Below are 21,629 nucleotides of genomic sequence, written 5' to 3'. Positions count from 1 at the left end.
TTTTTTTTTTTTTTTTTTCAAATGCATCTTAGAAGGAGTTGAGTAGCTCAGACTGTTAGGATGCAGGTCCAATTTCTTGTCTATTCTCTTTATTTAGAGAATCTCCTGTGTGAAACACTGAATTCAATCTCTGAGTATGGGTCAGAGCTTGTATTTAAGATGGTATTTTTCTCTTTTTTTTTTTCTAGTGGAAGTAATACAGGGATTATTCCAAAGGCTTTCTAGATTTGAGAATTCTGGAGAGATGAACTAAGAAATCTTGTTTCTAATGGTAGTTCAAAAGATCCTCATCCCTAATCTTACTAATCTAGATTAATTTGTGCTTTTGATTTCAAGGTGATTTTTTTTGTCAGATCAGACTATTACCAAATGTTTCTTAGTACTGCACATATTCATGTGGTTCTCTTTTGCTATGCCAGAGCACCTCAGCAGTCCTATCTGTTCACCATTGCTTACAAACTTCGGATGAATTGTACTGTAATTACATTCTTGTGCATGTTCTTTATTTCCTGTTGAGAATGTACAGTTTCCATTTAGAAAGAAAATTCCTTTAAAATGCTGCTTGCTCTTGAAGATGACGGTGTTCCCCCTGGCCCTCCCCCATTGAAATGAAGTGCTTTATTGGGGTGCTTTTCTGTCTCTTGCCCAGATAATTAGACTATTTCTAGTACTGAACAGCCCAGTAACTCCTGCAGCAATAATGTCTTAGGCTGTGTTATAAGCAAGAGTAGAATTACCTGGCAAGCATCAACTTCATCCAGGAAAGGTAAATAGTAAAGAAGATTAACTATATTTCTAGAATTGCAGCATAGGTTATTGATTATTCATTGCATTAAATGTAAGTAATTGTAAGTATATAAAATATAAGTAAGCATATCAAAAAAGGTTATTGTGATATGTCTTTTGAGGTAGTTATTTCATCTCAGATGTTAGCAAAAAGAAAAACCTTAAATAATGGTATATTGTATTAACATTTTAAAAATGCCAGATGACTTAGGATAACCTCCCCGTTCATAAAATAGAATACCTAAATACATTCAACGTGTTCTTACCCGTGGATAGTCAGTACCAGTTAAACATTCTGCCCAAGCAGCATCATGTTATTCCCTTGGCGACTATTTGCCAAGGTCTCTGTAATTGCTTCCATTGGAATCCTTGTCCTAGGGGCTTTCACTAGAAATCCTGTCTTTAGTAAGGTTTTTAATAAGCAGAAGTACTGATCACATGGATCTGATATTACTAGGCAGTACAGTATGTTTTTTTTTCCTCTGAACAGGCTGTTACTCTTTCTGCATAGAAGAAGATACCAGCTTGCTAGGGCATGCAGTTCTTAAATCTCAGAAAGTGTTCCTTTTGAGATTCCTTCATTTAAAGCCATTCTTTCATTTTAATATTAAATGATTGGAGGTTACTCTGGATATATCAAAGCAACCTCAGCTGTCTACTATTAATCCTATTTAAATTCAATACAGTGTTTATGTTAGCATTTCTACCGGTTAATCTTGTGTGGAATGTGAAGATAGAAGTAATGGTATATATTTATGCTTTTTGAAGGACCTACTACTACTTGTGCAGAAATGTAGATATAATCACATGATCTTTGGTATTCTTGTGAAAACTGCTGCTTTGGGTTGAAAGAAGTGCAGAATATGTTTATACTGGTGTGATCAGTTCCTTTAATTTTCTTCTCTATGCTGATTGCTTCCTATTCTACTTGCTTCTATAGTAACCAAAAATATTCTGTAGAAAACAGACTTCTGTCAATTCAGGAAATTTAAGCTTAAAAACAGCCTCAGTTATGTTCTTGCATGTTCAAGTAAACACTGTAGACTTTATATATGTATTTGTTTGAAAATGCCTTTTTTTCCTTGCACTTAAGTATTTCTCTGCTGTTCTCTTGAGCTCATACCATGCAGAGGGAAACAAAATGTTACCTGCTAGTCTTCAAATAGGTTTTGCTGGAAGTATCTCAGGCATACATTAACGTATCAGAGTCTTATGCCTGAATTCTCATAGTAAATGCATGACTGATTCTGTAGCAGGTCCTTTCATTTTCTGCCTCGGTCCTTCCCTGACTAAAATGGGAATGGCTTAACAAAGCAGTAGTGTGTCGTACAAAGACTGAAATGTATGATTCTTTTTCTTCCTCCTTTTGGTTTGCTTAAACTCTGTAGGGTATCTGTAAATTTGTGTAACTGAATGAACTTAAGACATGTAGAAAGAGACTCTTGCTGACAGCTCCCTGAAAAGAATTAACTCTTCTGGTTTTGTGTTTATTTTTGTGAGTTTTTTCTTTGGTTATTTTGTGGTACCTTGTTTTGTTTTTCCATTGCAACTCCACAGAAGGTTGAAGTTCAAGTTGAAAGCACTTATTTTGGAAAGCAATGTGATCTTGGCAACCCCATGATTTCAGAAATTTACAGAATTTTTTTAATCTGATTAATAAGCAGTTTAAGTCATGTAGATGTGTCTACTTCTCTTAGAAACTTTAGATATACATGAGGTTGTGTTATAAAGTTGGATGCATCTGTGTTGAAATTACTTTAATCTTTCTGAAGAAAATATGTGAAATACTTCCCTATTTAAAAAGTAACTTGTATTGCTTCTGTTGGAGGTTTACGAGTATAGGAAACAATATTTTGGTCAAAGGTTTCAATAAGTTCCTATATTTACATTATTCTTGCATAGCTTTGGAATAATTAACAAATATTCAATTTTTGACGAGTGTAGCCAAATCTGAATCTATTCTACCCTGACGTACCCTTGAAATGACAGAGTACTCAGCACATAGCTAACTGCTGCTGTTGATTATAATCAAAATAGCAAACTTATGCTTAAAATTGATTTTTATATGAAAGAGATTAGAAGCAGCAATAGAAACTGATTAGGAAGTTGTTTGGCTTTGTTGTTGTTGCATACTTCCTCCTTTTTGAAAGCCTTATTGTAATTTTTGTCTGCTGTATAGCTTTGTACTGTACTATTTCTACTTTCTCTTCAGTTCCTTTTATTTTTTATTTATCTGTTCCTCAAGAAGACTTATCGCGGCTATGCTAATTTTTCACAGCAATATGGAAAAGCTGTGGGGACCCAGCTGCCCCACTTAAAGGGGAATCCATTTTAAGGCAAATGGAGCTTCTGAGTTTACTTAAAATTAGGAACTCGTGGAACTGAGTTATCTGTACCATCTGTACAAAGTCCAGGTGTTTTCCTGTTGTGTTTTTACAGAACTGGTACTTGTCTCCTATAATTTCTCCTTGCACCTGCTTCTTCAGGAAAAAATTCCTGCGTGGAGTGTTTTAGCATTTTTCTGGGGCAGAAGTTAGTTTAGAGGTGGCCATGGCACTCTCAAGCTTCTGTTTTGGTGGTGTGTTTGCAGTGCTGCTGAGTGCGTTTCACTTTCCATGCTGACGAAAGTTTAGAACTGTTCAGCAAGTGATGTGGGGAAAGGAAAATGGCTAATGTAATCGCAGTCACTTCGCCAGCCCAAAGTGATGGTGGTGTGTGTGAACTCCTGTACTACTGAAAAAGCAGGTAGCAAAGATGAGGTGAAGCTCTCGGTGCATTGTTATGTCAAGATGTTTTCCTTCAATGGAACGATGATGTACAGGGCCATAAATTCATTATGGAATAGTGTTGTGGGAAACACTGTTCTTTTGACCTGCTCTTTTTAAAGTAAGGATTGCCAAAAGCAGTGTATGTTGTACTGAGGGTGGTAAAACTAGTTTTTGTCTCTGGGTGCTTCTTGTGTCACATTTTAAAGAGCTTTAGGGAAAAATAAAGTTCTGAAAGATTTTTCATCTTAATTCACACGGTGCTGTATAAATTAAGCTTCATTTTGATCTTCCCACCTCAAATTTTAATTTAGATAAGTAGATCTAATCTTTCACCATAAGAGTGAGGTGGAAGTTAGAGATTAATCTGTTCATCCTGTAGGTGCTTTGCTTGTTTGCCAGTGTAAGCTTGAAGTTAGCAGCCAGAAGCCTGAGGAGGAGTGCAATTTCACTATAGTGCAGGCCACTGGTAAATTAACTTCTCTCCTTGTTACAATGTGAGAATCACTACGTGAAAATATCCACAGAAATATTTCCTAACAGGTACTTTGCTGCAAGCAGAAGGTCAGAAGGACCCATGTCTGTGACCTTTCGACTATGTCACTCAGTTCAACATCTGCATTTTCTTAAAAACCTCCAGGGATGGTGACTCCACCACCTCTCTGGGCAGTGTGTTCCAATACTCCACCGCTCCTTCTGAGAAGAAATTTTTCCAAATATCATACCTGAACCTCCCCTGGCACAACTTGAGGCCATTTCCTCTTTTCTGAGGTAACTAGTGACAGGACAAGAGGCTGACCCCGTTTGCTAAAACGTCCTTTCTGGTAGTTGTAGGGAGTGATAAGGTTTCTCCTGAGCTCCTTTGCACAGGATAGAGCAAGCACAAGGCAGTGCACATACTCAGCTCAGTGAACACATAGCAGCCCTATGCTAAAGCTCTGCCAAAAGGCAGGGGTGGACATCTCTGAGAGTCTTTCTGTCAGTCGTTAGGTTTAGCTGGTAAGAATGTAAATCTGGGGTAAGAAAGTGTGAGAGAGCAGTCTTTTATGTGTAATATTCAGAGTTCTGCATTTTATACAAGCAATCCAACATAACGTGCAGAACAACTAAAGTAGAGCACTTGGAAAGTGTTATTTTGGACACTTTGATTAGCAAGACTCAAGCTGGAATAGTGAATAAAGATGGCCTCTACTGATACTTTCTTTTTTCCTGCAGTTCTGGGATTGCTTTGGATGGAAATGGATAAAAGACTAAGTCTATCTCAGTGTTTACAAGAAGTTTTGATTGTAAACAGCAAAGTGTATAGAGTTGGAAAAAGGTTTTGTGTCTTCAGTTCTTGTATTTTTTTTGTTTGTTTTTCTGAAGGCTGTTGGGATTATTGTTAGAGAAGAGCAGAAAGTATTTTAATCAGGCAGTATTTACCAAACCTGTAAGAATTACCCACTGTCATTTTATTCTTAGGCTTGCTCAAAGCCGCTTGGTTTAGGAGATCTAGGGGAAGGAGGAGGCAAGATTCCCAGCTGGGTGTTTATGAATCAAAGCCCTAAAGCCCTAAATTCCTTGTGTCACTGTAAAGGGTCTTCCCATATACAATTCAGAGCACCTTACGTATTTTGAAGTTAAGCAGTGAGATAAGCCCTGCTTTTCTTCTTTGTGAGAAGAGTGAGTTTTATATCCAGAGAAAAAATTGTACTGTATAACATTACTCTCTTCAGTGGGGAATTCTGAAACAGAAGCGTAGATGGTAAAAGTAGTGGCAGTGCCAGGGAAGTTGAACAAACAAGTAGCTAGGAGCTGAAATAAATCACTTGTTTAGAAAGTTTAGCAGACTTTTCCTTTCAAGTTTGTCAAAAAAGACTACAAACCTCTTTCCCTAGAATGCAGAGTGCACTTGTAAGTGGAAAACTCAGTTTAAAATTCTCTTTTCTATTTTTTTAAAGGAAATTGCATAGAAGTGGATGTTTACTGAGATTTTTCTGCTTAAGTTTTACTATTTAAAAATTAGAAACAAGTCTGTTGCTTACAATGACTGTAATGCATCTTATATTGTAGGTTTCTCGTTTTCTTGTTTGTTTTTTTTTAACGGTGCGGATGTCTTCCATTTTACTGTGCTAGTCTTTCAGAAGGGAAAGATCAAATCTCAGCAATACTATACTATAGTACTATACTAATTTCCTAATGTGTGACATACTACAGGCAAAGCCTGTCTAGTGGTTAAAGCCTGGCTTGTTAGTTAAAACAGAAGTTAAAACTGTAGACCTTCTAGATTACTTACTACAGTGTTATTCTGACAAGGGATGTCACAGAGACAGCTGCCCTCAGACTTCAACAGAAGTGTAACTGCTTAGCAGCTTTGTTATTGTTGGCTAATAATTTATTGAGTGAGTCATCAGAGTAACTTCTTGTGGCATCCAAGTCCGTATCCAGTTGAATTTCAGTGTTAGTCTCCTTTTTTTGTGGAGTGCAGCTTCTTCCACTTTGCTTACTTGCATGAAGTGTTTCAAACAATGTGATTTCCACTTACTACTTTGGAATAATGTTAACAAACTGTACTGCTTTGTTTTCCTGGTGGTCTTGTTAAGTAGAGCATTATGCAAATTCAGTGTTTTATTCAGTATTTGCTATGAACTCTGCAGTGTTCTGCACATTCTGCTACAGGTAATTCTGCTTAAAATTATTTTTTTCTAGCTTTGTTTTTGTTTTCCATTGGTTAATGTGTCTTGTAATGTATTATGGTTAGGTCATTTATGACCATATGAAAACAGCTTCTTGAAATTAACTTTTTTTAAATTGTATTCTTAATAGCTTATACTCACACAGATATTCCTTAACTTCCTTGTTAGTCATGTTTATAACTACTGTACTAGTGTACACCAGTCTAATCAAGCACGAGGAGCTGGAGTACCTCCTTCTAAATCAAAAAAAGGTCAAACACCTGGAGGTGCTCAGTTTGTGGGTTTGGAATTGTACAAACGGCTAAAAGAATTCCTGAAGAACTACTTGACGAATCTCCTCAAGGTAAGATAGTGGATTGGTATTTGTAGTAAGATGGGCCGAGTTGAGGAGAAAACTCATACCTGCAAAATTAGAACTGTATGCAGTCATCACAGGTAAATTGAATTAACTTAAATTTGTTTTATCTCTGTTATTCTGTTAACCATTAGAAGGTATTGTAGGATCTACCTTGGCATGAGCTTTTTTTTCCTAATCCTGCAAAGGAGTTGTGTATGTGTGTTGTTGAAGTAAAATCTAATGCCAACTGAAGCTGTCTTGTAACTTGAACAACTATAGCCAGACTTTCTAATCAGTTAACTAGCACGTTAGTAATCCTGAGGGGATGGTTGCCTGTAATGTTGAAAATGTCTGATGTTAGACACTAATTTGCGAACTACTAATAAGGCTGCTTTTACAAAGCAGAGAGCAATTTCTAGTTATTTTTGAGGTGTTCAATATTAAGGTTTTAACTTCTAGGATTTTAATTTTGAGCAACAATAAAAGAATTATTGGAGTCAGCTGTGTAAATCAATTATAAGACAGAAAGTTGGCTCCCAGTTTTATCCGGGATGCATTCCTGTTCTATTGCCATGATCATTCAAACTGTTTCCATTTATTACCTGACAAATTTCTATAGAAGACCTTATACATCTACACTCATTTGTTTCAGCCACCCAAGTAGAAGCAGTAGGAATGGGTGAAGAGGTTATTTTTTTGAATATTTTGTCTTGGTACATTTTACAGATCACGCTCATCAGTCTAGCTGTCTGTTTCCAGTACAGATCTGTCTTGCTCTCTTGTAGGAAGTAGAGTCTCCTGCAGTTTTGCCTTTGCTTTTCTTTTGTGGGTGATTTTCTGTGTGTTATTTTTATTTATCTATTTTTTCTTTGTTTAGGAAGACCCATTTTTGTTTTGTGTTTCATTATTGCAAGAATATATTCATTAACCCTTATTGTTCCTTATAAATTATTGCTTAATGTAGATATATTGTACACCTGTACATGTCTTTAGCACTTTAAGATTACCCTGCACTACTGGCGAACTTTTTTTTTTTAGGATGGTGAGGATTTGATGGATGAAAGTGTGTTGAAATTCTACACTCAACAGTGGGAAGATTATAGGTTTTCAAGCAAAGTACTCAATGGGATATGTGCCTACCTCAATCGACACTGGGTTCGTCGTGAGTGTGATGAAGGTCGTAAAGGAATATATGAAATTTATTCGGTAGGTCACTTTTGGAAGTGAGTGATTTGCTCCTTCTGTCTGCTGGCATTTGTTATATTTGTATTACCATTGCTCCTGGAAATTTAGTGTTTGTAGGAAGTTCACAGAAGTTTTAAAGTGGGCATCATTATACAGTTTGCTGAAAGAAGTTTGACTCCTTTCAGTGTCCTCTTAGAACACCCTTCCCTTCTCCCCCACCAACTCAGAATATTTGTAAATGTTTCATGAGATGTTCAATCCCCTTTGTACCCACAGAGACTACCAATATTAGATTGTCACAAGCTGACTTGAATACTTGCTGTATGTACTGTTAAATGAGTGCATCTGTGTGGACTCATTTTTCCACTTACAATTCAGTCAAGTGCTTCAAATAGAGAACAAGGAACGATCTGCAGTTCTTTTCTGTTTGCTTCAGCACACACTTCAGATCTCTAGCATCCAAGCTGCTAGGACACAAGCCCAGTGTTGACTGCAGTAACAGGCTGGAAAATTGATTTGATATTGATAATTTTTTTTTTCCCCAAATGTAAATTAATTTAATTAAAAAAAGAAAAAAAAAAAAGAAAAAAAAAAAAAGGAAAACATAAAGGATAAGGATTGTCCTTGCTGGTGATGCGCTAGGAAAGAGATGTTATTTTATTGCTTCACTAAAATAATTTGGTGTTGGATAGAATATCAGTTTTTATCCTTATTTAACCGCCTGTCAGTTGTTCTTCCTTTCACTAGTCCCATGCTAAGGGATTGTGCCAGCGTGAATATTCTCAATAGAAAAAGCTGTCTATTGTCAAAGTGGCAAAGTTCATTATTTTTCAGAGTTGGTGGGAGATCACTCTCAGTCAGAAAAAGGAACCCCATAGGAGGAATTAGTAACAAAATAGATGGTGATTTTGTAGTAAATCTGTTTTATTGAATGATAAATAAGTGCACCACAACTTAATCATAAAAATTTGGAGTGTTTTGCATACTGTATCAGCTTTCCTTAGAAGTTACTGTGTGTATATGTGCATGCATGTGTGTATAAGTACTTTTTTATTCCATTTTTCATCTCCCTTCCCTTACTTTCAGCTTGCCTTGGTGACCTGGAGAGACTGCTTATTCAGGCCATTAAATAAGCAGGTACATATAGATTATATAATTGTAGCATTATTTTAGAGGATTAATTTTATAACTGTTCCAGGGAGAATTTGGGGTGCAGAAAAAGCCCTAAAAAATATAGGTATAGGTATAAAAATAGATATTTTTGGTGCTTTTTTGTGATGTTAAAAATTTAATTGTTTTGAAGGAATTAACTTTGTCTTGAACTTTTTTTTTTCCTAATGGTTGTACTTTCATATTGAACCCATTGTGTTCTCTCTTTGCTTAGAGGACACTGGGCATTCTGCAGATATATTCATTGTGTGAATGACAGTTAGGCATGTAATTTCCCTTTTGTATTGTTATTTTTTAACCAATATAAACTTCTAAAGCATTTATGAAGCCTGAAATTCCAGTACTTAAATGTTTCCAGGACACACAGGAGTACATGCTGACAGTGATGTATTAAAATTGGAAAATGTCAAGATTCAGTGAAAAAAAAAAACAAAAAAACAGATAAGTGACAGGCCTGGATTTTTTTATTTCTTTTTGTATTACTGTAAACCTTTTAATTTATACTGATGCCTGGAAAATTCAGGTCAACCAAATATATTGAATTAGTTTATCAGATCAATACAAAACAACAAGTTACATCACAATGAAATATTGTATTTATTTATATTTCACTTCTATTTACCAATACTTCATGATTAAAAGACAGTATTTTAAGTACAAATTAGATTTCAGTTGAAGAAAAGTAGTTACACCACTTCACTCATCAGCGTGGTCAGTAGCTTTCTTTGCATAAAGGTGTTGAAGTTCTGCTCTTGCAAAGGTTTTTTTTTTTTTTTTTTTTCAGGTATAAAACATTCAGAAGTTTCATTTGGGTACTTAAAGCTTTTTTAAGAATGGAAAAACTGAAATAAAGGGAGCATATTCATGCTCTTTTTTGGCTCATGACTAATTGTAGTATAGTCACATCGTAGAGCTTAGAGCTGTAGCATATTGGCAGTAATGTTTGTAGAAATTTTATGTTCAGGTGTCTTTAAATTTTGTTCTTAAAGGGCTTAATTTGTCTTGAATATAGGAATGCATTCCTGATTAAATCTTGTTCATGACCTGTCAGAGTTTTCTCTGTTGTTGACTTGCTTTTATTCTCTGTTCCCTAAGGTAACGAATGCTGTATTGAAGTTGATTGAAAAGGAAAGAAATGGTGAAACTATCAATACAAGGCTGATCAGTGGAGTTGTACAATCTTATGGTAAATGAGACTCCTTTAAAGTTTTATTATTTTCTTTTTTTGAAAAGTTAGAATAATAACCTTATCAGAACTCAGAAGTAGGCTGTCACGTCCTTGGATGTCCAGTAGATGCTTTTGATATAACTATGTTTGTTTTACTATCAGTTTCTTTTTATGTATGTAGAGATGCTGGACACACAATTACAGTTAATAATAAAGTATTTGTCAAGATTGAAAAGAGAATTGATAGACAAGAGCACTGATTGCTTATTAATCAGTTTTGTAGGAGAAAAAACTAGAAAGGTAAAAATATGATAGTTGATGGAGTGTTCATTTTTTTTCCATTTACATAAAGTTGAGAGTTTTGCCTTGCAGATTAATTATCAGTTTAATTACTAAAAATATATTTGCTCATAGCCTGTAACTCTAAGAGGGGAAATATGGAAGGGTAGTTTTAACCAGGTTTTGTGAATGTGAAGTTTATCATTTCCTATAATCTGTTGTCTCAGGAAGTACAGTTTATATGAGTAACAACTTACACTGCTGATGTTGTCACAGTTGATTACCTTCATTTAAGTTAGAGGGGGGGTGACCTGTTTACTTCATGGAATCATAGAATGGTTTGGGTTGGAAGGAACATTTAATATCACCTATTTCCAACCCTCCTGATACAGGCAGGGACACCTCCCACTAGACCAGGTTGCCCAAAGCCCCGTCCAGCCTGGCCTTGAATGCTTCCAGGAAGGGGGCATCCACATCATCCCTGGGCAACCTGTTGCAGAGTCTCACCACCCACACAGTAAAGAATTTCTTCCTAATATCTAGTCTAAATTTGCCCTCTTCCAGTTTAAAGCCATTTCACCTTGTTCTGTTGCTACATGCCCTTATAAAAAGTCTGTCTCCGACTTTGCTGTAAACCCCCTTCAGGTACTGGAAGGTATTTGCAAGAGACTACTTCATAAAAGATAGTCTTATCACTGTTTGCTCACTTTTGTAGTGGAACTGGGGCTGAATGAAGATGATGCATTTGCGAAAGGACCTACACTAACTGTCTATAAAGAATCCTTTGAATCTCAGTTTCTTGCTGACACAGAGAGATTTTATACACGAGAAAGTACTGAATTCTTACAACAGAACCCAGTCACAGAGTACATGAAGAAGGTAGGTTATTTTCTGTGCAGAGGTAAAATAATAAAAATTCTTGACTTTTATTATCGGTTTCTTAAAACGACAGTTATTTTATAGAGGCAAAATCAATCAGCTCTTTGTTCCGTGAGGTGATTTGCATCTGTGTTTTCCTTTTAACCTGTTCTGAAGTTTGTCTCCTGAGTGAGTTTCAGTAAGCACAATGAATGTTTGAAAATTTCTTAGTGGGCAAACCAGAAGAGGGTGTTAGACACACATTTTTGTTATGCTTCAGAATTTGACATCAGACTAACCATTTGCTTCAGACCTGCAAACTTGCTGTTCTTGTGCGAGGAACTTGTGTGCTAGCACATTATTGAAATCTCTTCCTGAGTAAGCTGACCTCCACACAGGAATTAGATCATTGATTACATTCTTTCTTTTAGAATATTTTCAGGTACTGAACCTTACGTATTAATTCTAATCATCAGAGGCAGGATTTAAATTGTTAATGTCTCTGGTTTGGGGGATCCCAGACAAGGTGATTAAAAGTAAGCTGGATAAACAGTACTATTTCTTGCCTGGTTATTGGCTGAATTTAAAATAAATAGATTGTGTTCCATATTAGACAAATGTTATATGTATATAAAGGCTGCTCTGAAAGTAATGCCTCTTATTTTATGTTGGCCTGTGATATCAGAGGCAGATGTTGATGCAGATTGACCCTTCCTGCCAGTATTCCATTACATTTTGTTGCCTGGCTGTAGTGGGGCAGTCAGACAAAATGGCATCTGACATGGAAGTGTGTGAAATTGAATTCCTCCATGTGGAAAAAAATGTGCCCATTAACATTCATTGATGCTTGCAGAATGTTTTTGGAGCCCAAAGAGTGAATGTCAGTACAGTGAGGTGGTGGGTGGTGCGTTTTAGTAGAGGCAGCAGTGACAGTGGGTCTCTTCCTCTTGTTCACCACAGGTGAAAAGGCATAACTAATGGTGGTGACTGTGTTGAAAAAGTGCTTTGTTGCTGAGAAAATGCTCTGTCAGGTAGTGTTGTTATGCTTCACATAGCTGTTCTAGTTTCCATGGAAATAAATAGGAGGCATTGCTTTCAGAGCAATCTACGCAGGTGTCTTTTTTTTTCTTAGTACATCTCCTCAGTTAATGATTTACAGAAGGAAAATAAAAAAGAGTTTTTGAGGAAAAGTACTAGAAATACTGCTGTAAAATGAATCCAGTTTTAAGTGCATTAGTTTCTGAATAGTTATTCAGAATCAGTTTTTCCCTGGCATATCTATATTTACATTCTTGTTAAATTCATTTGCGTTTTCCCCTTCACTTTCTTTACTTCCATCCTCTACTATCTATCTTACGTAGTTGCATGTATAGATAGAACAAGGGAATTTCAGCTATTCATAATGCAAATGAATGGCTCATGCAGGATTCCTCAGCACAGTAAAAAGCTGTCTGAAGGTCGTTGCTATTTCAAGAGCTAGGGATTAGTGACAAGCAGAATGAATTTAATAGTAACTGAACCTTAAAAACTTCCAAAAACACAGAGGAGCAATTTGCTTTGCTCGAAGCTCAGAATGTATAGAAAGCTGTTAGAAGACAGGGAAAGCCTTCAGCAAAGAAGTGTGTAGTCTCTGACTATATAGAATGTATGTCTGTATGTGTGCATATACAGCCAGTGTGTGTGTGTGTGTGTAAAACTATATATGTAGCTGTTTTTGCTGTCTTAGCATCTCCTTCTAACTGATCTGGGATTTAAAAATGGGATTTAATTAATTAAACTGAACAAGGTACGTATTAGACTTTACAGTAAATGCGATCAGAGCTTTTTACATCTTCCTAAATGATACAATCTAAGGGATGTGACCTTAGGGAAAGGGGAATTATTGAGGCTAAAAGTCTTGACTGATTTTTCTGGTCTGTGTTCTCTACTGGAGAGGTTAAGAGAGTTTATGCAAGTTATCAGAACTATTAACTTAAAATTCAGATGGGCTTATCCCTCAGCTTTATTTTACACCAGGAATTCTTAACATGTTTTTTACTTTCCCAAAAGTGTCCTATAATTTTGTATTCTCTTTTTGTTGTTGTTGTTGTTTGGGCATTTTAATAATGCATGCTATCAGTATACCTTACTTTCTCACTGAAAGTCTATGTATTGAATTCTAACTGGAGATAGCATCGTGTTGAAATTATTGATTTAAATAATATGATATTGTTGTATAACAATTATTACATAAACAATTCCAGTTTTACATTTTAGAATAAAGTAATTCCCCAAGTGGTTTTAGAATTTTGGTTCGCCAGGAAGATAAGCTAAATTAAAGATAGGTAGAATTTAAGTGATTCTGGGTTATTGGGAAGCTTTCCTGTGTGAGAATGTATATGAGAACTTTCAATTAAGTTTGTAATGGTTATACTGTTAAACTGCAGTTTTGTGCAAGCACAGAACTTGTTCATGTTTGTTTTAAACAAGTGCTAGCTCTGTAGTGGAGAGCTTTCTGATGCCGAAACTGCAAGCATACTATGCAGCCAGCTTTCTCTTTTTGGCAACAGATCTTCATTTGAAAACTTGTTGTCCAGAAGGACAAGGAAAAACAACTTTTCTCCAGTTCTTTGCCTGTTTCAGCAGTATAAAACGTTAATCATCAGCATTGACATTGATTCCATATGTGTATGGCAGAAGTCACATCATGAATCCCAGAGAAATGACTGTTAAGGTGGACCATAAGAATTAGTTGAGATGTTCGGTTTTTGTTTGTTTTTTAGATGAGTTTACTTAATATACAGGTTTTCTGCTACTAGATTTTTCATACAGGTTTCATGTTTATCTTTCTCTCCTGTAGGCTGAGGCTCGCCTTCTTGAGGAGCAACGTAGGGTTCAAGTGTATCTCCATGAGAGCACACAAGATGAATTAGCACGAAAGTGTGAGCAAGTACTTATTGAAAAACACCTGGAGATATTTCATACAGAGTTTCAGAATTTATTGGATGCTGATAAAAATGAAGGTACGCCAATCCAGACATTGCTTTTAGGCTTAAAGTTCCTCTCTGTGAATATCACAAATCCTATTGATGGCTAAATGTGATTTTTTTTTTTTTTTTGGCAGATTAAGAAGTGTATCTGCCAAACGTGTTATCAGTGTCCCAGTTTGCCTTGCATTTCTTATCATTTCCACCATTGCTGCCACAAGTTGAAGTACTTGTTGCCTTTTCTATATTTACATATCTCTTAAAAGCTGTCCTGTTCACGTTAAATTTTATAGGATGGTGGTCAGCTGGAGAATCTTGTATTTCTGGCACAGCCAGCAGTAACACTAATTAAAGTCTTAATTCATGATATTAATTCAAAACTTCATAAAAATAAGAGGATTTTAATTCTATTTTTAAATAATACGTGTATGAAAACTAGAATAATCAGAAGTAGCCATATTTCTGTAAATGAAATATTTTTTTTCTTTTTTGGCATGTAGGAATGTAAAGGTAAAACGTTTTAATATTTAACAGATTTTTTCTATTGAATTTGTCTTAGCTTTCAAGGTCAGTGGAAAGACTTAGTATACTAAATAATTTGTTTGAACTTTTCTTACTTTTTACCATAGAAATTGAATGTATATTTTCACTGGTATTGATTGTTTAACTCATATTGGCAATTTTTAAATGACAAATTGGAGTCATAGGTAATACAGATAAGATACCGGCTTCCCTTATTTTTCAGACCTGGGACGTATGTATAACCTTGTATCTCGAATCCAGGATGGCCTTGGAGAGCTGAAAAAGCTGTTGGAAACTCACATTCATAATCAGGGTCTAGCTGCAATTGAGAAATGTGGCGAAGCAGCTCTAAATGCAAGTATTCCCATAAAGATATGTCTGTACATGATTGCTTCAAGTTTATATCAATAACCCTCTTCAAATTCAGATTTCCAATCCTTGTGTTTTCCTTTTTGGTCATTCAATTTGTGAGGACTAGACAATTCTCACACATTCGTAGTAGGCTCAAAACAACAGCCATATCGTTGTTGTTTTCTTATTTCTGAGGTTTCTTTTCCTTACGAGTTTTGGCTATCTGTCAGGACTTCATGCTCCTCATACAGCTGGCTGTGCAAGTATGACGTCCTACACTACAATTATGATTTGAAGTCCATGGTATAAGAAGCATTTTGTATTTTATTTCATTTCTATCTTATCTCAGTATTGTGGTTTGAATGAGACTGTTTGAAGAAGTTCTGTTTTTAGTATTTTGATGAATTGCCTTATTCTTTTTGCATTCTATTTGCAAAAACATTATGAATGGTAAGGGGAAGAAGGAGGGTTTGGGGTTGAATCTCAGCAGAATTAAAAAGTTGTTTAAAACTATTGTTAACCTTTTTGAATGTAGACAGTGTGACACTTCTTATAGAAAATAAGCAATAGAAATAGAATAAGACAAAGCAAGATGAAGATGAAAATTTACCAAAGGTTTATATTCAATTTAAAGCAGGGTGAAATTTTGCTTCTGACAGATTTCATTTCAATCTGTAATTGGTGTCAGATACTGCTGAAATAGCTGTAGTAATAGTGCTTAGATTAGAATGGTGCTACTAAACATTGAAACAATAGCCTGTAATGGCTTGTTGACAGCAGTAAAAAATAATGCTTTCAGATGAACATGTTTTACATGTCTGAAGTTCATCTGTTAACTTCTGTAACTGTAAGTATGTAGCCTTTTAACAATATTGAGGTTTTCTGAATCATAAAGTAATTTCTGGAATATTCTGTTTCGTTCAAAGATGTCACCTTAAATTTAGAAATCAACCATGTTCCATAGTTATGCATCCATCCATGGGTTATCATTCTCAAGTTTCTTTATACCTGGACCTTGAAGTTCATAGAAAAGTGAAAGCTCCTTTTTATTGGAATTAGCTCATCTTTGAGAGAAAGGAAACCTGAGATCTATATTTATTCCTTCAACTCCATCCACTTAAACTCTTTCTGATCACAATGCTTTCTTGTTTGTTAATTATGTTCTTTATCTCTCCCTTGTTCCTTTTCTCTTTTTTTGTGTGTTATTCTTGTATATTTTCACAACTCTATCTCTGACTGATTTTCCTGGAGAAGCATCTTGCCACTTCTTCCAGTATCCTATACTCTGCTGTGTCTCTTTTTTCATCACTGCTTTGTAAGTCCTCTACCACGTGTAGATAAGATTGATTTTAACTTCAGTTTCTGCACTGTGTCCAAACAGACAGTCAGCTGAGCAAACGTCTCTCAGCTTTTCTGTAGTAAGTGGAGATGAAACAGCCATACCAGCTCAACTCATGTGACCTGTTTTAGATTTTTACTGCAGAATGAGTTGTGTTCTAAACTCAATTATCTATATTGATTAGACCACTCTTCAGTCAGATGAATACTGCTTCTAGTGCCTTAGGTTATCTTTTCTGGTGTCATAATCAGGAGACTGCTCTTCAAATGTACTCTAGTTCTCTTCAATTTCTTGCCCACAAGTTATTCAGTAATCTCAGTTCTCTATCTCAAGTAAAACCTTAGCTTTGCAGTCTGCATAATCTGTATCTGAACTTAGTGGCAACAGAAAATGTTCTTCAGGATCCTGATAAAACCTTGCCCATCTTCTGCCATTTGTTCATAGCCTCTGGAATTCTTATGGTAGAGATTTAACAGGAGCACTTAATGCACATTCATTTTGTTCATGGACCTGCTGTCCATGAGTTTATCTATTTTTGGTCCTGGTTATATTACGTGTTTCCAGAGGTCTACTGAGGCAGCAGATTACAGAAGTTCACTACTTTACATGTATTAATATATATATTATCTGTTTTAAACCTGTCTGCTATTACTTTCATCGAGTGCCTTTTAGTTTTAAAATGTGTTTTGCAAACTCTCGTCTTTTCACTCATCCTCCTGATATTTTAACTTTGATCGTACCTGTTTTGAAAGTTCATATCTACTAAGATCTCTAGCCTTTTTAGACTCGTGTAAAGTAGCTGCTGTTTGGTGTTCTAGTTGCCTTTCACGGTTTCTACTGACCACTACATCTTCATGCAGATACAGAGGTTAATAATTGCACGCAGGACTTGCACTATGGGTGCCATAAGTTTCATGCTTACTAATTGGCTACCATTATGTGTTGTGTTGGTAATTTTTAAGTCAGTGATGGTTGAGATCTCAGTACTGAATTGTATGTATTGGCAATACATTGTTACATTCTTGGCACAGAGATGTTTTTCAGTCATTTCTTATAACAGTTGCCAATTTATAATTGCCTGGATCTCTCAGGTCTGATCGGAATAAAGCTCATATTTTTGGCCACGTCTGACTGAATAAGTGATTTTGGTTTTATTATTAGTTGCTGTTATGAAAACTTCCAGTAATGTCGGTCCAACAGGAGAGTGTAGACTAGTCTGGATAGATACTAGTACCAACAGTATGTAATGCTTACTCATACTTAGTCAGATATGGATTCATAGAATCTTCTGAATTGGAGGGTACCCTTAAAGCTCATCTAGTCCAAATCCCCTGCAATGAACAGAGAGATCTACAGCTAGATCAGATTTCTCAGAGTCTCATCTAGCCTTAAATGTCCTCAAGTTCAGGGCTTCCAGAGCTTCTGTGGGGAAGCCTGTTCCAGTGCTTCACCACTCTTACTGTAAAAATGTTTTTCCTTATATCCAATCTAAATCTCATCTGTTCTAGTCTGAAACCATTTCCCCTTATCTTATGACTGCAGACCTTGCTAAAGAATCTGTCCCCTTCCTTCTTATAGCCCATCTATAGATACTGAAAGGCTGCTGTCTGTTCTCCCCAGAGCCTTCTGTTCTCCAGGCTGAACAGTTCCAACTCTCTCAGCCTGTCCTCATAGGGGAGGTATTCCATCCTTTGGCTCATATTTATGGCCCTCCTGGACACAGTTTGTTTGCTGAGGGTGCACTCAGTCCCACTGTCAGTGTCACTGAGGAAGATATTAAAGAGCAGCAATCGCAGTACTGACCCCTGAGGGACATTTGTCACTGATCTCCAGAGATAAAGGCATTGACCACTGCTGTCTGGGTGTGGTCTTGCACCTAGTTCCTCATCCATCTAACAGTCTACCCATCAAATTCCATATCATTCCAATCTGTCAAGAAGGATGTTATGGGGAGACCATGTCAAAGATATTATTAATGATATTAGTAAACTGCTAACACACTGTACATTTTCACCGTGAAAGTTTTGCCAGGGAATAACTCTATTTTGGAGGAAGGAGAAAGTAATCTCTTTTTATTACAGGATCCAAAAATGTATGTACAGACAGTGCTGGATGTCCATAAGAAATACAATGCTTTAGTCATGTCAGCATTCAACAATGATGCCGGTTTTGTGGCTGCACTAGACAAAGTAAGTATATGTGTTGAAGCACGGTAACCATTTTCTATCCTTAGAGTTTCGCTTCCCAAAAATTTCACTGTCTTTTGTGATTTATAGGCTTGTGGTCGATTTATAAATAATAATGCAGTGACAAAAATGGCTCAATCATCCAGTAAATCCCCAGAGCTGCTGGCACGATACTGCGATTCTTTACTGAAGAAAAGGTAAGACATATTGTTCCAGATTGGCTTTTGTTTTAAAAGGGTTTAGAAGTTTTATTCTGTGCCTTTGAAAGCATTTCAAGAAAACTTAATTATACCAAATTCTGATTTTAAAAATGAAAAATAAAAATCAGTGGGGAATATCCTACAGATAATTTCACTTCTTAAAGAAGTGGGGAGGGGGAATAGCAGAAGTAGTAGTACTTTTTCTTGTAGTAATATAAGCTCAATTTTTTTTTTTTTTAAGTTCTAGGGGTTTTTTGTTCTAGATGTTATTTTCTTTTTCTGAAATTTGAGTTATAGTATATGTGTGTGTCATGAGGAAAAGATGCACATTCTCCTTTTCCATTAAAGCTTTTGCTTTCCTCCTGTCATTTTCTTTGTATATCCTTCCATCTGGGCAGAAATTGAAGACAAAAACTTTCCTGATTTATCATCGATTCATAATTTAATTATCGTCTGGCTTCAAATGATTAAGCAGCTTATAAAGTGAGTTGATGTCAGTCCAGTTCATGCTGGATTTACGTCAGTTTTGTCACTGACGTGTTTGCTAGCTCTTTTTGGTAGGGAGGTTGGGAAATAAAACCAGGAAAAGTTACTCTTTTTTCCCCTTCCTATCTCCTATCTCTTTTTTCCTCCTGAAAAGGATTGATTTTTCCCTTCTATGGTGTACAGATGTACCTGATATATAAGGTATACCTGATGTGTAAGCATGATGCGGAGGAAAACAGTGTGATGCCAAATTAGCTGTCACCCAGTCAAGACACATCTCTCTGAGCAGTTCTCTCAGTATTACCTTTGATAAGAAGTGAAGGTAGCATCTAGCAGCAGATAAGAAAGCAGAAAGAAAAAGATATCTAAGACCAGAAATCCTGAGAAGTATCAGACTACCAGGAAGTCCCAAGCAGTTCACGGTACAAGAGTTCTACCTACTGTTTCAGAATCACATACTTTATATGCTTGTGTATGTGTGTTGTGTGAAATAAAGACAAAAATACTCAGTACACTGCGCCGTTTTCGCTTAAGAGTCTTTGGTCTCCAAATTATTCAATTTGTATTTATTTGTGAAATAAATTTCCTTATACTTCTTCAAGTTGGTTTCATATAGCAATTTGGAGAATCATAGAAAAAAAACATGCACTTCTTTCATTGCAGCTCAAAGAATCCAGAAGAAGCAGAATTGGAAGATACACTTAATCAAGTGGTAAGATATCTGTAAATATCTGTTCTTTTCAGTTTAAGTTCTGACAAGTCAGTAATATTTGTCAGTTATAAGTCAGATGAGATCAAACCTTTTCCTCCGTATGCTTGATTTCAGTAGCTTTTCAGTAATAATCCTCATATCTGTGAGACTAGTTGTATTTATTTTAATACAAATTACTTAGTGTATTTAAAGTGATAGGGGCAATTTCTGCTAACTTCAGGTTTTTTATATGTATATGTCTATACATAGTTTCTGCAATATGTTCTTATTATATAATGCTTGTGGCTATGTAGATTTTGAATAAATTAGACTGTTGATTTGGAATAGACAGTTAATGCATTTTAAACTGTATCAATTTTTTTTAAGAAGTCACACAAAAAAAGCCTCAAACTGCGTCCAGATTTGACCTGCTAATATAGCAGATATTCTTACACTTTTTTCACTACAAATACTTACTTTTTTTCTTACAACTTACCTTTTATTTTTCCAGATGGTTGTCTTCAAATACATTGAAGATAAAGATGTGTTTCAAAAATTCTATGCTAAAATGCTTGCAAAAAGACTTGTACATCAGAACAGTGCTAGTGATGATGCTGAGGCAAGCATGATCTCTAAACTTAAAGTGAGTATTCCGTGATTGTTCCATGATTTACCATATTGCAGGTCTTCGTGGAATGCACTGATGTATGTACTTTCATGCTTTTTCTCATATGTCATGTATAACCAAATAAGTAGACAGTCTAGTTCACTTCCACTTCTGATTCTTTTATTTTTTTATTTAAACTCCCACGAACTTGGAGCGCAGACCTGTCACATTGGGATTAAATATATTCTTATCCAAATGAACAATTTGTTTCCAAAAACAAAATTTTTTTGTCAAACAAAATAAGATGTAATGATCTTTTAGTAGTCTGTTTCATTATGTGTTTTTCCCATTTTTAAAACAGTTTTCAGCTTCTGATGAAGAGCATGTTTGGTTGGGATTTGAATAAGAGAAACGCTGAGCTTTGTATGTTTTTGTTTAAGAAAATGGTCTCCTTACAGAATTCTTTGTTCTCATTCTTTGTTGTCAAAATGCATCTTGCTGACATGTTCTTATTTTTATTTTTTTTTTTAATCCAGCAAGCTTGTGGTTTTGAATATACGTCCAAGTTGCAGCGGATGTTCCAAGATATTGGTGTAAGCAAGGACTTGAATGAGCAATTTAAAAAGCACCTGACCAATTCAGAACCACTGGATTGTAAGATATATGTTTGCTTATATTACTTCTGAGTACTTTTATTTTGTCTTATTTCTACACATAAAAGCTAATTATGTGAGGGTAATATTTAATTGGCACATCATAATCCCCAAAGTTTAGAGTTATTATTTTGACCAAGATAGATTTTATGCTAGACTTTTTAGGTCCGTATTTTATTGTCTGGTAACACTTCATAGCTTTTGCAGCTCATGGTTAGGTACATAATAAAATCAAGTTGAATACTGTTTCTTTTTTTAATGATTTTGCTTTTGAGCACAACATAGCTTAAGCTATCTTCAATAAAAGCATTAAAAAAAAAAAGGATGCTGTGTTTTAGGTTGTTAGAAAGCTTTATTGCTTTGTTTTGGAAGAAAGTCTGTTAATTGAAGTATATTGAAACAAAC

General features: G+C 35.6%; 1 protein-coding gene across 2 annotated transcripts in view; it reads left to right on the top strand.

Moving 5' to 3' along the window:
• CUL1 (cullin 1) overlaps window positions 1–21,629 on the top strand; it is a 47,150-nt gene that overhangs the window by 13,978 nt on the left and 11,543 nt on the right. For both annotated transcript variants that reach the window (XM_085220015.1, XM_085220016.1), the window contains exons 3-14: window positions 6,395–6,569; window positions 7,602–7,769; window positions 8,835–8,885; window positions 10,014–10,104; window positions 11,081–11,244; window positions 14,063–14,225; window positions 14,935–15,065; window positions 18,483–18,590; window positions 18,678–18,784; window positions 19,937–19,985; window positions 20,476–20,607; window positions 21,108–21,225. In XM_085220015.1, the coding sequence (XP_085076141.1) occupies window positions 6,395–6,569; window positions 7,602–7,769; window positions 8,835–8,885; window positions 10,014–10,104; window positions 11,081–11,244; window positions 14,063–14,225; window positions 14,935–15,065; window positions 18,483–18,590; window positions 18,678–18,784; window positions 19,937–19,985; window positions 20,476–20,607; window positions 21,108–21,225 (1,457 nt within the window). The remainder of the gene's footprint in view (window positions 1–6,394; window positions 6,570–7,601; window positions 7,770–8,834; window positions 8,886–10,013; window positions 10,105–11,080; window positions 11,245–14,062; window positions 14,226–14,934; window positions 15,066–18,482; window positions 18,591–18,677; window positions 18,785–19,936; window positions 19,986–20,475; window positions 20,608–21,107; window positions 21,226–21,629) is intronic.

The sequence above is a fragment of the Meleagris gallopavo genome, chromosome 3, assembly GCF_905368555.1.
Source record: "Meleagris gallopavo chromosome 3, MGAL_WU_HG_1.1, whole genome shotgun sequence".
Classification (NCBI taxonomy): Eukaryota; Metazoa; Chordata; class Aves; order Galliformes; family Phasianidae; genus Meleagris; species Meleagris gallopavo.
The sequence above is the reverse complement of the archived record's forward strand: the minus strand, read 5'-3'. Positions and strand labels throughout refer to the sequence as shown.